Here is a 15,976-nt window from a genome sequence, read left to right on the forward strand (position 1 = left end):
TTTATCCCATTGGATAGGCCCACCCAGAGTCCAGACGTGGAATTACCCCTTTGTAGGGAGTGATCTTACTTCCCAACCCAGGTATGGTAACAGTTATATAGCTGAATGATGAGAAGGCTTATCTTGGTGAATGTACCAGCCTAAGTCCTACATCAGGCTGCATCTCTCTAAACCTGCAGTATCTGGGGTTTTTTTATAAAATAGTGCTACTTCCTACCAGTGATCTTTGTACTTTCATGACATAAACATGAACATCAGGACACACGTTTCCACTGTGTGATGAAACACTGGCACAGGTTGCCTAGGGAGGCTGTGGAGTCCACCATCCTTTGAAATATTCAAAAGCCAGGCACGGTCCTGGGCAACCAGCTCAAGGAGGCTGTGCTTGTGGCCTCTGGAAGTCCGTGCCACCCTCAGCAATTCTGTGGTTCTGTGAAATAACCAGAGGTCAAAACCACCAACTGCTAACGTACAGTTGAGCTTTCCTTATGGGCAGGCACAGGAAGGAATCTTTAGTTTGTCTCACTTCAGAAAAATGCCTGTGTTTTATAGTGAACTATATGGTTCTTTATAAAGCTGTTCCCTAACCTCTATCTTGGTTAGGAACTCTCCGGTGACTGGGAAGACTAGGCAGGAATCATGTCCTGAGTATGAGAAAATTAAATCTGTGTTTTCAGTGTCTTCACTGCTGCAGACATGGAGCTGCTGTAGAACACATGGCACTGCTTAGTGCTACAGTCCTAAGAGTTATCACTTCCACTACTTTTTTTGTAGAGATGATCTGGAGGTGATGGCTCCTTCCAGATGCAGTGCTTCAAAGATGAATGCTAGAATCTATTTCTGGATCATGGTCAGGCGTATAGATACTGAGCTGTTAAAAGCTCTGTCAAGACTGAGGCATTTCTGAGTAGGTGCAGAAGGAGAATTTCACATGCCTGAAGCCTTAAGACCAAGCATGCTGCTGACACATTCAGGTGTTCTCAGTTAGCACAGCAGAGGGGAGTTGCACTTTTGACTGTTGATGCCTAAATTGTATTGAAACTTCAATTTTGATACCCAAACCCTCATTTAGATCTATCCTGAAGTAGTACTTCTGCTGCAAGAGTTCACTGGGAGGGCCTTGTGCCAGATTTCTTTTCTTTTGCACTTGATGTAGGGAACTGTGATTTCAAACAAGACACCTGCAAGTAGAGGGAAGCTACATTAATCTACATTCATTCTGAGAAGGTTTAAAGCCCTTGTTGGCCAAAAGGGGAGCTTAAAAGGTGTTTGGGGGTCATCTTGTTTCCCTGCTGCCGAACGAAACATGACATATGTGCTAAAACAGCTCTAATATATGTGTAGCCTAATTTTGTATCAGTGTATTCCTTAAGGAATAAACCTAATAAACCACAATTCAGAAGAACAAGCAAGATGCTGCTGACAAAAAATTAAGACAGATTTTTTTCCATTAGAAGCTGAAGTTTTATTACAGGATAACAGTACATAAAGCACATCTAAAATCGATGTGTTCAATGCACTTAATAAAGGTAATGTAATATTAAAGGTACAGTTTCTAAGTACAATATAACAACATTCATATTAGAATGAAAATTGGAGTATTTAAAAGACAACATTAAATCTCTTATTTTTACAGTCATATTTACAAAATGAATCAAAATACTTTTTTTGGGACCGAGTAAAATAACAAACTTGAATATAAGTAGGCTATCGTAAGAGTGAGTTGGAAAGGTCCATGGAAGGGAAAAGTGAAGTGACTGGGTAAAGATCATTAGCAAAGGTTTAGTACAATACCACTTTAGTATTCCTCTTGATGGCTTACATTTTATTGTGGCTAGAAAAGGAATTTATACATACTGTACACATAACAGACAGCACATATTTACATGTACAGTATAATTGCATTAAACTTGTGTGTATTTACAGAAATTTGAGCATATCACTCAACGAGGTTTTTAAGTCTGTGTGCTTAATCTTCAATCCGATGTGTATTTGTAATCAGCATTTATTCTGGTGTTGGTACGTTGAACATTTAGTAAAGAGGGAGGATAAATATTAACCAAATGGTTTTGCATAAATATATCAAACTATTAAAACAATAGGGAGAATGCGTTCCTGGCATTACTTACAGGTTGGTAAGTACAAATTTAAGAGTGAGTCCTTTTCTCTTTGAAAATATCAAAAGGTGACTTAAATCAAGAAGGGAAAACAAAACAAAATTGTCATGGCTTATATTTAAGTAAGATTGTAGCTTCAAGAGGTTTTTATAATTGTCCTGATAGTGTTTGCAGTTAAACATTCCACTTATGAAAATATACCCATGGTGCAGTAAAGTTTGTTTTTGTTTTTAGGTCAACAGTATGTTTGCTGTTTAAAAAAAATTATTTATATATATATATTCCTTGGATTGAGGGTATAAAAGCAGTGCATGGAAGCCAAGAACCATGGCTTTAAAATTCACTACCTTCTATTATCAAAAAGTGCAGTAAACAGAAGCATTGTTATTAATAAATTGCTCAAAAATCTTTGCTAAAGATCTTATAAATTCAGTAATATTACAGAAAAGTTCTAATAAATATTTAAAAGGTTAATTACCTCCTTAGTTAGATATTTGATATCCATCAGTTTTTAAGAATGAACATGAAAACAATATCTAGAATGAAAGGAACAGGGGATAGGAATACTTTGAAGGGTATATGACTACGTAAATTAAGGTATACATGAAAAAATAAAAACAAAACCCCCATACCTGACAAAACATTGCAAATTCCACTTCTTAATGAACTTCAGTTGCTACTGGCTGTCCTTGGATATGTATTCATGGTGTATAAAGCATATCCAGGGACTGAATTTAGCCATCCATCATGGCAGATTTACAGAACATTCCTATTTACAGTAACTGGAGTTAAGTGTGTAGGCATGGCCCAGTAACATCCGCAGTCTGAGTGTGTATAGATCCTATTTAAAGTGAGGAGGGAGGAAGGCACCCAGCAGAATAACATCTATAAATTTCTGATGCAACATCGGGATAGAATTCTCCCAACAAGCCAAATAACTACCTCCCTTTCAGACAGACAGCATATTGTAATTATTTTATACTGACAGAATAGATGTTTTTCTTATTTTTGATACAATACAGGCAAACTGTTTTAGTAACCAAAAGGATAACAAGCTGGACAGAACATTTTTAATAACGTTAATAATTAATAATGTTAATAATGTAGAAAAAAAATTCTACATTTGATATCAAGTATCTGTACCGGTGAAGTAATTTTCTCCTTATTAAATATACTATAGAATAATTTATATAATGACACTATGCATTTAAAGAGAAAACCATGTCCCAAATCTTGTACTCTGATACAGGTACTTGTTGGGCATATGTTGGTGTATATATATATATACACAAATATATATATTTATATATAGTTATACTCAGTGAAATTAACAAGACCCAAAGGTGGTATTGTCTAGGAATAAAAGGGGTTTGTTTGTTTTTGTTCACAAAAGTAACTTATCTAGCACCACACATCAGAAAAACACAAAAATAGCACACTCTAGTTCTAAACAGCTATGTCTAAAATAGATTATATAGTAAAACAGATATTATACAGCATAATGTGGTATTTGATAAACAGATAAATATTTGCACTGTGTAGGCTGTTTATAGTATAATTTTATCTATACAGAATGAAAGCAAAAAGTTAACTGTATAGAGGTGAGCAGAACAACATTAAATATTATGACTCCAAAGCAGAGACAAAGTTAGAGTTGAAAGAATAGAGCAAGATAAAATGTTTACAGGCCATTACAAGTCCTTAAATTAGTAGTAAAATAAGGAATCAGTTGCTCAAGTTTAAGAAAGCAGTAAACAAGAGATTGCATTTACATGCAGATGTCTAAAACTTGTATTTCTTTTAAATCTATGCACAAAAAGTCATTTGTTTTTATTGCTTGACATTCAGTTATGGCTAGAATATTTTTAACCTTTTTTTTGTACTTTGGAAACAATATTGTTAAAGGTGCCATAAAAATGGACAACATTGAAAACAGTTTGCAAATAAACCACCTAACACTGCAGTTCTTAATACATTTTAAAAAGCCTTGTCTGGGGTTTGTCGTATGTTAAATATATTTAATCTGGGAAAATACATTGTAGCTTGAAGCCTCCCATTGGCCCAAACATCCAATACAAAAACACATCTCCAGAAAAGGAGCAGGCAGACAATACAGTTACATATAAAGAAGCAGCCAGTTAATGTCCTAATACTTCAAATATTAACCACTGTTCTGTAACTTGTTTCTAAATCAATGTAGAAATGAGGAACATTTTGGATTTAGAAAGGTGTACAGTACGTATGCCTTTTTGTGAAATAAAATTCACTGTATTGCTTATGAATTCTCTGCATTAGATATAGATAGCATTACAGTTTACAAGTTCCTGTAAAGTTTGTGCATCTACATTAAGACTTTGTAGGGTAATTCAGGGTAGTGTTTCTCAAACCGAAAGTCACAACTGGTTCTTTGAACGCTGCTCAAGTGTTTAGATTATTATCGAAACACCCTGCCAGGCACACCCAGCTCGGTTCTTTGTGAAGTGCAGCTCCTGCAGCGCGGAGCACGTGCTTGTGCTGGCTACAGGAGCGCGCTGGGCAGGGAACTCGGGAGCTGCAGCTCAGCCCCACGGCCTGGAGGAGTTGCAAGAGCCGGCTGGGGGCTGCACTTTGCATTTGCAGTGGCCGGAGAGTTCCCAAGTACCTGCAGCAGCTTGGTTCCTTCAGTTAGGAAATGCTGCCAATAATTCCAGCTGATTCACACTCCCTGCCCCAGGAAACGTAAGTTAATTCCAACACAGAGAGCCCTGTGCAGAATTATAGCCCACAGATATTGTGCTTCCAGAAACCTTGAGAAACACTAACATAGGAACACAAGTATACATAGGACATGTGAACACTGAAAACATGCAGATGTTAACAAAAAGTGTGATGTCACACATCAAGTTGAACAACTTGATTGTGAAGTTCAGCTTGAAGAAGTAATAAGATTATGAGGGAAGACACACAAGTGAATATTGTGGCAGAAGAAGTGAGCCTATGAGTATTGATCTGAAGCCTTTATCATGTTTTGTTTCTTATTTGGATAGCCTACTTATTGCTATAAAGTTATTGCTATATTCTACCAATGATAAAGGCAAAAAAAAAAAAAAAAAAGACAAACAGCAACATTACATATGGAAAAGGTAGAATACAGCTTCTGTTTTGATGTTAAGATTCTATTTAGTACCTGAATAAAGTTCCAAAGATAGACTGTATATTGTTACGTATTTTTCCCCTCAAGTCCAGTGACTTAGCATTATGTAGCAAGCCATTATCACAGTACTAGAATTAAAGCACACACTGCAAGAATTTTTAAATAAAAACTAATTTATATTTTAAAACTTTACTTGTTGTTGTATTTGGTATTTGTATGCATTTGCCCTCATTTCCACCAAATGATTTACTGACAGGAATATTTAAACAAAAAGAAAGTAAGAGGCTAATATTCAAATATATTAATGGATGAAACTTTAAAAGTAATAAATATTAGTATTAATAATTAAAAAGTAATTCTAATAGTTATATTCAGCTAAGGAAAATAAAGATGTTCTGTGCAATCTGAATCAGCTAGCACAGGTAGAATTTCATACAATGAATAATCAAGAGAAAATTGCTTATTATTTTTGGATATTGTATAGTAAGTGCTGTTTCTGACATTTATATTAATAGGTTTATCTACATTGGGGAGTTTAGGAATGTCTAGGGAAAAAATACATGTTGTTTGCACAGCTTACACTGTGTGACCTGTTTTGTTCATCAAGTACAGACTGGGGACTGTCTATGCCAATCCAAAAAAAGATATTGTAATGCTTGGATCATCCTACTACATAGTTAAAACATCTTATAGATTGTCCATTCCAAGAGTATGTTTAATTGATGTGCAAGTGTGTAAAGAATAGGGCCCACTGTGAATCAGCAACAGGAATTTTCTTCTGCTGAAGATGCCAGAACACCAACTGATCATACTTGCTAAGCACTCGTCTGCCTTGGAAAGCCATTCCTAGCTAAACTCAACTGTCAGCTTGTGAAACCCTAAGTACTAGTAAATAGTTTCCCTATTTATTTAGCAATCTAAAGTAACCAACTGGAAGCTGTATACCCCATGAAAAAATCGTCAAAGATACTGGAAAACTGGGGCTTTCTGCAAGCAGACAGATTTGATGGAGAAATTAAATTCACTCTCTTCCCAACATAACCAAAGTCTTGACGCCTTGCTCATTTTGCTCATAGTTGTTTATTTGCTTTTCTACTTGCATTTTCAAAAGAATGTGAAACCATAAAACAAAGCTAATTGGGACATGCTTCCAGCATCCTATAGTTTGGCACTGGGAGACTTCCTAAACATTGGTGGATTTTGGTGCCATTGTAAGATCACTTGGAATTGCTGTATTTGATGTACTAGATATGAAAATGTCTTCAGCCTCAGTGCTTCTTTCCAGTCAGGTTTTGGCTTTACCATGAAACATCTGCAACAACAGACAACATTTGAAGTGTTGTTCTTGTATTCCTGCAGATCTGTGTTCCCTTCTGTGTGACTTCACTGCTGAAACCTAATCATGACCTTTTAATTCTTACTGTGTTCTCATAAGCTGATTCATTTTCTTTGACAATAATTTAATTACTAAAAGCTGTTTTCTATTGCAGAACACTGAATTTCATCTGGAAAAGTAGTCCTATCATTATAAAAATGTCCAGAGGGTACTGAAATTAATTTCAATCATTTATTTAGTGGGTCAGCATTTATTTTCTAAAATATAATTGTAAAATCTTTGCACTGTTTGGAGTACTTCTGTTTTGAGCAAAATACCGACCAAAAAGCAGCTCTACTACAAAAGTGAGCAAGAGAATGAGGCACTCATAGAGCATTGAGTTAAAAAAAAATCCAGTTCTCTTGTGCCTGGGGGCAGGGGGAAGGGAAGAAATACTAGCATATTTTTTAAAAAGTAATTTGTTCCACCAGCAGTGCTGGCCACCCTGTTGAAGAGTTTTAGAAGATCCCTGAGCACATTAGTTTCTGACTCATAACCCCAGCTCCAAAATGATAGGGCTTCTCTTGTTGATAACGAGATGGATTGTCATTCACAGTTAAGTCAATCATAAGGTGCTTATCTATTTACCCTTTTTTTCACCAATCAGCACAAAGAACTGTCAGAAAATAACTTTTATTTTTCTTTTTTAAATAATAAAAGGGCACAAAATTTAAACAATCAATGTTTTGTGACAGTGGTTTAGGATTATTATCTGGCTGCCCCTCAACAACAGACAAGTGATTCAATCGACATTCCTTAGCAAAAAAAAAAAAAAAAAAGAAAAAAAAAGAAAAAAGGAAAGAAAAGAAAAAAGGCAAAAAAAAAGAAAAATCCTGTACAAATATGTATTTTTCCCTGAGGGATCAAGGTTACACCCGCAAGTGCTCTATGTACATATTGCACTGTAGAGGAATGAAGAACATGTGCAAAAAAAGCAACAATGATTGAAGCTTACTAATCAAACCTTTTAATCATGACTGCTATGTCATCTTGCATTTTGGAATGTCGGAACACAGCTATTCCTTTAATCTAAAATGTTAAAAAAAAACCCCAAAACAAAACAAAAAAGAAAGAAAAAGAAAAACACACCTCTACTATGGCACATTCAATGAAATAAAAAGTTTTCCAAAGACAAATAGACAAATTCCATCAAGAAAATAATACAAAGTTCGTTCGTTTGTGGTTTTTTTTTTTGTTTTTTAGAAAAATTACATTACTTTCTTTCATTGTTTCACATTACAAAATCTTTTTTTTTTAATGTTTACACAAATCACATTTTATTGCAGGAATATTTCAAGTGCCATCAAACATTTATAGAAGGGTTAAAAAAATAGAAGTCTCTCTAAAGTGGTCCAGACAAGGCTTTGTATAGAATAAATCTTTTTTTCCACCTTCTATTTTTGACTTAAGTATTTTGAATACATTTTCTTTATTCCATTGACACTTAACAGCCTAGAAGCAGCCGCTCACACGTCCCACGCATACACTCATGTGCGCACACAATGGACTCTCTCACACACACACAGGTGCACATACACAGATATCTTGGTATCCATACTAAGATAGATAAGCTAATAAAGAACAACCAAACTTAAAAACAGCCTCCCTTTTTACCTAATTCCATACGTCAAACAATGCGGGAGGTGATGACATATGTTAGGGTGGTTCAGATGACAGTATAAGTCTAGTAGCTCTTCCTAGAAATCCAGAAAACATCTCCAGGGATAGATGTAACTCCCAAGGAAAATATCTTTGCAGACTCTAAGGACCAGGTCATCAAAACTTAAAATATTACGTTCAGCTATCCTAGTGTTTTTATTTGTAGTGAACTGGGCACATGATGAAAATATTCATGTGAATATCCATTGACCTCCAGTGTTTTTTAACTGGTTGATCATCTGATACCAGGCCACAGTCCCACGTGTTTTGCAGAGGGAATTTCCTCTGCTGCGCTGGGTTCTCACATGGCCATCTCTGAGCAGCCACTCCAGTGTCATTCTGAGTCCCCTTGCATAAAAACCTCCTTGGCAACAGATGTCTTATCAGTACTGCTGTGCCGTATCCCTTTTTTTCCCCTCTCCATGAACAGCAACCCAGAAATTATACTCTATTGCCAAGTGGCTGTTAACTGTCATCAGGAAAGCTAAGTTACTTGGGGTATGTATGCTCAGCCTGATTTAACAAGGTCCCAGTACACATGAGCTCCCACAAACAAAAATGATAGTATTTTCTGGCCTGGAAGATTAGTTTCAGCTAAGGCCCTATTTGAAACCTTTTTATTGTTATATATTTTATTAGTAAATGCTCCAAGACTTGTATTGTCAATGATTTATGAATGTAAATATGCTAAACAGATTCCAAACAAAATCACTGGCACCTAGATGCCTGGTAAAGTACTAATATTCATCATAAAAAGGTAAGAACAGGATGTGACTGAAAACTAATCCCCAAATATTTTGCCTGGTAGTCTACATTGTCAGAAGTAGGAGTTGTATCTCGCTCTCTAAAAAAGTACAGGTCTTATTCGTTATTCATTAGTTGACACTGAGATTAAGTTTAGTTGATCTTTACAGGACTAGCACCTAAGGCTGGTCACATTCAGAAAACATTTGTTAGTTAAAAGGGGTGCTTCAAAAATAGGAACACACATTAGAATGCAAGTACCATATCATGCCAGTTACTCCAATAAAGTAAACAATGATCCTAGGAAAAGCGTTTCAGTGGGAGTGAAGAGAGCACGTGCTGGGCTGTGAGCCACCTCTTCAGGAGCAGGCAGGATGGAGCAGGAAAAAGACAGCTCTATGGACTTCATCCAAAAGCCCTCTCCTGCCTCCATCCCAGTGCTCACAGAGCTGCAGGTGTTCCCCTCCCACACTCCAGAGCACACTGCTCTGAGGAAGAACCGTGATGCTCTCCTCTCGGCCTCCTTTCAAACCCTGGAGATGAATGATAGCTGTAACCTTCCCTGATGTGCTAGACTGGAACGGTTTTAGTAAGTGTCATAGATAAATGTCTCAATTTGACCCCAAAGGAAACATGTTCAAATCATAGAATAAACTGTATTTTGCTAATAAGAACCCACTGATTCTCCTTTTAAGATATTTAGGTTTCAGTGTGCTTCTATTTGCTTGTTACTTCTCAACAACTATAACCTATATGAGATTGTTTACCCTTGGAAATTAAAGCAGTAGGGCACATTCTGTCTCATTCCTTTTCCTTTTCTGAAGTTCCCAGCTTTTTCTTAGGTACTTCATCAGAAACTGCATTTGCATTGGCCTACAGGGCATCCAGTTACGCATCTTCATCTCATGCAAACCCAGTTATACACCTCTGGCTCAAACAGCTACAGTTTTAATTTGCAATGTTGTTTATGTGAATCTGCTTCCTTCAGAACTACATTTACTGCCAGCTTTGCTCAGAGACAGAATTCTTCCTGAAAGGAATGGTAATTAATAACACTGCAAGATTCAGCTTATTGGCTGGTTATGCAATACAGGAATCAGAATCACAGAATGCAGATTTCTGATATTAATGATTTCCAGGCTTGTACCAAGAACAAACCAATGCTTTCTAGCAAAAGTGTGCCTTTCCTTCCTTAGTCTGTCCCCATCTGATCAACTTTAAAGTGCGTGTTTTTAAACAAGGAGAGAACAGACTTCTCTGTTCAGCTCCCTGAAACTGAACTGCTGGATGCTGGAAGAACAGGGGTCAGTGTCTCAAACTCACTGAAATCAAAGACAAACCTATAGATTTTGACAGGCTACAGCTTGGCATTTGAAGACATTGTTTACAATATGGAGTAAAAAAGTATGTAATATCATGTATAAAAACTACTTTTCTGCAGACATGTCATACACACATACTTTTACTGTAGATACAGACTTGAATAAATACTTTCAAACCTGGATTTATGGTGGGCAGAAATACACTATTTAATAACCTGATTTTCAAAGATGTTCTGTTACTCATTTGTAAATGATTTGTAATTAATTAGTTTAACTCTGACAGTGGAAACTCAGAACATTTGAAAATAAGGCTTTTGACTTTGAAGCATCCAGGTTTGAAAGATTTGAAAATAAAAGTACCTTTGAATTTAACTTCTGAAAGAATTATTTTAATGTAGAAAATTGTCATTATTTTCAACTCTTTAAAAAAATCTGTAACCATTTCAGGATATGACCAGCCTCTCTTTAAAAGTAACATGGAAAACAGCAGCATAAATACCTCCCAATGTACCAGTACCTGCCAAACCTTTTTCAGTTAAACTTGAATTTCTGGTGCACATGCAACACAACAATGAACACGCTAGCATTTAATTTAAAGAAAAAGGTGCAAAATGAAAGTGCCTTATCAATTCAACAAGAAAAGCTATACCAGTAACTACATTTTATATTAATTAAAACAATATATAAACAATATCTCTTTTGCTATATATAGTCTTCATGCCCATTTACCCTGTAATATATTATAATGCTATTGTTGCTATTGCTATGGACCCTTTTCATGCCATTCTGTCTACTGGCAAACAGTGGTAGGTGAAAAAAAATCGTCCTTCATGAAACAATGAGCAAGTTGTGCAAACTGATGCTGAAATCTCTGCAACGCACACCAGTCGCTGATTACTAGGTGGACTCTGTTCTGACCAACAAATTGATTGTTCTGTCAAAAGTCTGGGCAGTGAACTACAGGAGAAAACAACCTTCTGACATTAGTACCCTCAGTCTGTGTAAACAGAGGTCAAGGATTGAGAAGTTGAGACAGAAAAAGGGTCCATATTTGTAGGCATAATGGAAATCATATGCATGAGAAAAACAAGTTCAACTTTGTTTCATTGTTTCCCATCCTTCGCCTGACCCCGACTGCCAAGAGATGTGCAGTGTGTTGGCTCCCTAGGTCTGTGCAGGGCCATATAAAGTGTCTTGGTTTTCTTTCTTTTTTTTTTTTCCTTTTTTTTCCTTTCTTTTGTTTTAATGTTTGTACTTCAGACATTCTAGAAGTGCTTAGGTGATACGTTTACCCATCAATTTGCATTGCTGGCTCAAACTCTGAAGTGAACAACTCCTTGTAAAGTGGAGGAAAATGAAGTCGCACAATGTCTGGGTATATTGCTTTAAATGCCATAAGCTTTTCTGTATGTCGTCCACACAGTGCTCTTAAAGTAGACACTTTGCATATTAACTGTAAAAAAATGAACACAAGTCATATGGTCATACATGGAACCAGGCCTCCCATTCTTGCTGTAAGGATTAAAGCTCTCCCAAACCAAATTATTTACCTTAACAAGGACATTTCAGATGCACAGTCACGGATATTTGCTAAAGCTATTATAGTAATGGACTCACAGCTATTTGTGAAATAATCTTTTTTAAATTCTTAGGAAAATGTGGCATTAGGTTTCCTTGCTGGATTGACAAACAAGTATTTCAGGGCTGGATCTTCATTCATTAAATTATCCTCTTGGAAGAAGGCAATCCCAATTGCTTTTAAAGCCACTGTGACTATTATGGAAGGAACTGGCAATGCAATAGATTAGACTTATTTACCTCAAGCCAAAGAAGGTGAAAAATATGCACTTCAAAAATATCATGAGGGTACTCCCTGAAGTTACTGAGCAAAGTATTTGTGTCAAAACATATGGAAGACTCTTTCTTCCAACAAAGGTATCCAAAGTATGCACTAAGAGAAGAATGACATGAGCTAGGATTTGAAATTAAGAAAATCTGCAGAGCCCAGGCTGGACCATCCTGCTTCTATTGTAACTAACTCTGTGGTGTGAAATGAAGCATAAGCTTTCTGCCTGTGCAGCGGTGTAAAAGGAACTATCTCTGCAAGGTAAAAGTGAAGTGCCTATCTTTCCCCAGTTCTTCAGATTTACTTCTTGTAACATCACACCACTTTCCCATTTCTGAGAAATTACAAGGAGATACTTCAGATTAGTATAACAGTAGGTAGTGCCTCTTTTTCCTAGGCATCAGTATTTGGAAGAACTGAGAAAAAGGCTGTGTGGGGAAGTCCTCATGGAAGACTGAAAAAAAAGTTTTGTTTGTGTCTCGCATGTTTTAACAACTTAATTGTCAGGCAGGCAGAGATTCCACGAGGATTAAGGCATGCATGTTGTAGCACTGAAATAGTATTATTCTGTGTGAATAGGAGTGTTGTATAGGAGAACTATGATAAAAACCTTCATCACTTATCATGAAGTTCCACATAAAAATAATCCCTTTCAGACCATTATCAACCTTGTTTCCTAGAACATCATCATTTCACCTCTTCTAGGTTTAAGTAAATAGTCTCAGCTGAGCAGCTCAATTTTGAACAAAGAATTTTGGGTTTATAAATAAATTAACTGTGTATGAGCTTTTACCCCAGAATCAGGGCAATGTTCAGATGAAGCCACTCTTTCACAGTCCTGTGACATGGCACAGGATGGTTCTTACCTTTGTTAGAATTCCATCTTCTCGGTGGTTCTTCTGTAGGACGTGCTGAAGTGCTAGCTGGATCTTCTGTTGGAGTTTTTCAATTTTTACTTTCTCCTGAAGCCATGAGCGATCTGAATATAAATGGAGTTAAAACCTCTAGTAATGCTCATATGGATCACAGCGCACCAGGAAGTACTAAGTCTGTTACAGATGCATTTTTCCTGTTTGCAATCTTCCTTCCACTTGTTATATAGTTTCATATAGAAAATGGGTTTCAAAATTAATAGGTTTTGAAATACATTTATCACATGCACTTAAAAGTTATTTTTATAAAGCCCTTATTTAGGAGACTACAATGTATCTGACTAAGATCTATTATTCATTTCCTAAAAAAATCTGTAAAATGCAGGGTGTTTACAAAATGAGGCTGGCAACTTTTTACTGGGAAATGAATAGATCATGTAATGAACAAGTAGTTGGAGAGGATCTTCTTGCTGAGATCTTACAGAATTTAGAGAAAACCAACAGAACTTACAGATCTTACAGAACTTAGAGTGACTTACAGAAAAATCAGATGCAAAGATTCGGCTGTTAAAAAAAAAAGCAGCTAAACTTCCTGACAGAAAAGTAGTATTAGCTGCTACATTGTCTGTGTGATAGAACTGTAGGGTTCTGTGGCTTGCTAAGACAAAGGGCTAACACACTTCCTGTCTGGCCAACAGCATGAGAACATATTTGTGATAGACTCAATAAATCCACCATTGCTAATAGACTTTTCCATCACCACTCCTGAGTCTACTGTGCTGCAGTCTGAACTCACAGTGTGCTTCCTCAGGTGTCAGGCCAGGCACAAACTCACTTTCTGCCCCAGTATCTTGTTCTTCCTCACCTAAGAAGCCTTCCCAGGACCTGGAGCACCCTGTGCACATCAACCTGTGATTATTACTTTAGCTGCAGGCATGGCAGACCCAGCCTGACTCTTGGGATGACTTGGATGTTTGGTACCATAATTCTCAGTGTCCCCAGTCACACAGTGGGGGCAGATACCTAAATTACTTGTGTGTCTTTGTACCACACTAAAATGGCAATGCTGGAGGTTTTCTCTTGTGCTGCAGCTGCAAGCTCCCACACATGGAAAGCTGACTATGGGAGTTCAGTAACTGCCTGTCTCACCAGGATTGGCCCACAGGTCTCACTCAAATGTATTTAAGCCTTTGCACAGAAGCTGAGTCCTCAACAAGGTGAAAATGTGGAGAACAAGGGCTCAGATTAGGATTTCCAATTTAACAAATTGGTTCCTAAATTCAAATGTGTTTCTTGAAATAAAAATTTTGGTGAGGAGACACTAAAAAAGATGGTGACATTGCCACAATGTCCAATAATCTTAACATTGTCGTTAAAAAGACCTCAAAATAGAAACAACCTCTACCAAATAAACCTAGAGGAAACCATCTCTTACCTGCTGACATTAAAACAAATGCAGAAAACAAAGCGATCTCATCTTCTGTCAGGTGCATAGAACATAAACTTTTTCCAAATTCAAACACAAAGCTAATGAAGTCTTCACAACCTGCCAAAAAAAGTACAGCTCTTGTTACATTGTTTAAAACTACTTCAGAGCTACAGAGTTGTTGATTTATTCTGATGGAGATGAGAAATATCTATAAAACAACACTTCATAGGTGAATGGTCTCCTTAAGGACTGTGAAGTGATGGCAGTGAGATCTCACTCATCCTTGAGGGTATTACTCCACTCCCACAAGTCCCCAGCTCCCACATCTTGGCAGCCAAGATTCTGAAGGTTTTGCACACTGTATCTTTTCTACATTGGGTTCTTGTGGGGTAAATATGGATAAATCTCAAGCTATTTATTTTCAAGCTCAAAATTGGTTTATCTTTGTTTCTCTTCTAAATAGAACTTTGTCACATCAGTGCGGACTGAAGGCTCAAAGAGTGGACTTAAGTTCTGATTTTAAGATTATTGAGCACACAGAATGGGGGAGAGAGAGGCACACAAGGCACATGCAGGAGGCAAAAGGAGAAGCCAAGGTCTGACTGAACATGGTTCATGCAGAAGAGGAACTCTGTCTCCTTCCATCCATTCTCTTGTTCACACAGGTGTTATTCAGGTTACTGCTGCTGTCACACATGCAGGTACACAGTCTTTAAAGTGAGCCCTGCTCTGAAGAGAACCACAACCTGAGAGAAGAGGGTTTTCCTCAGCCTCCCCAGCCTGAACTTGTGGATACAGCTGGTAACAGATCCAAGTTCTATTTCCCTAGAACCCAGACTTGTTTGCACTCTGACCTTGTACCTTGAGGTGTTTTAGAAAGGCAGAGAATACTTCAGTAACTGTCCAGCATTCTCCACTGATGTATTTTCACTGCCCTCCAAAATATTTTACTGCCCAAATCTAGACCCAGTGAATACCTCCTTTTAAAATCAGCAAAAATACATGGGAAAAAATTTCAAAATTGTATATAGTTCAATTAAAAAAATTATTTACAATATTTTACCTGCAAATAACTGGACTTAGCACATTTAAAAACACCATTAACATCTTCAGAGCAGTAACGCATATGTCACTATACATCAGTATATCCAAAGTAAGCTTAAAATCTGCTGCCTTTTCCAACAGGATATATAAAGTGTTATATCAGATACGAAATCTTGGCTTCTTAACAAGTGAGTCCAAACTGCTCTACCCTAATCAAAATGCTGAACTTCAGCAGCAACAGTCCTTTACTACAGAGAGTTAAGCACTTTTACCTCCTGAAATCAGCTTGGCCTCAAACAGAGCCAGCATGACAGCTTACAAAACAGTAGTTTGAGCTCCAGAACTCTTTTATTTGAATACTATAAACTGATTTTTCAAAGCAGATGTTTTCCCTTGCTTTTCCACCTTACTATTTTTATTCTGGTTTGGTTTTTT

The 15,976-nt window shown here is 36.9% G+C and overlaps 1 protein-coding gene across 4 annotated transcripts in view; it reads right to left on the reverse strand.

The window, feature by feature from the left end:
* Positions 1-1,474: 1,474 nt before the first annotated feature.
* Positions 1,475-15,976, reverse strand: part of RORA (RAR related orphan receptor A) — a 72,199-nt gene continuing 57,697 nt past the window's right edge. For 3 of the 4 annotated variants that reach the window (XM_082290666.1, XM_082290663.1, XM_082290664.1), the window contains exons 8-10: positions 14,504-14,614; positions 13,063-13,175; positions 1,475-11,803 (exon numbers count right to left, since the gene is read on the reverse strand). In XM_082290666.1, the coding sequence (XP_082146792.1) occupies positions 11,639-11,803; positions 13,063-13,175; positions 14,504-14,614 (389 nt within the window). In that variant the 3' untranslated portion in view covers positions 1,475-11,638. The remainder of the gene's footprint in view (positions 11,804-13,062; positions 13,176-14,503; positions 14,615-15,976) is intronic. The other variant, XM_082290665.1, reaches the window with a different exon arrangement.

The sequence above is a fragment of the Coloeus monedula genome (genome assembly GCF_965178545.1).
Source record: "Coloeus monedula genome assembly, chromosome: 14".
Classification (NCBI taxonomy): domain Eukaryota; kingdom Metazoa; phylum Chordata; class Aves; order Passeriformes; family Corvidae; genus Coloeus; species Coloeus monedula.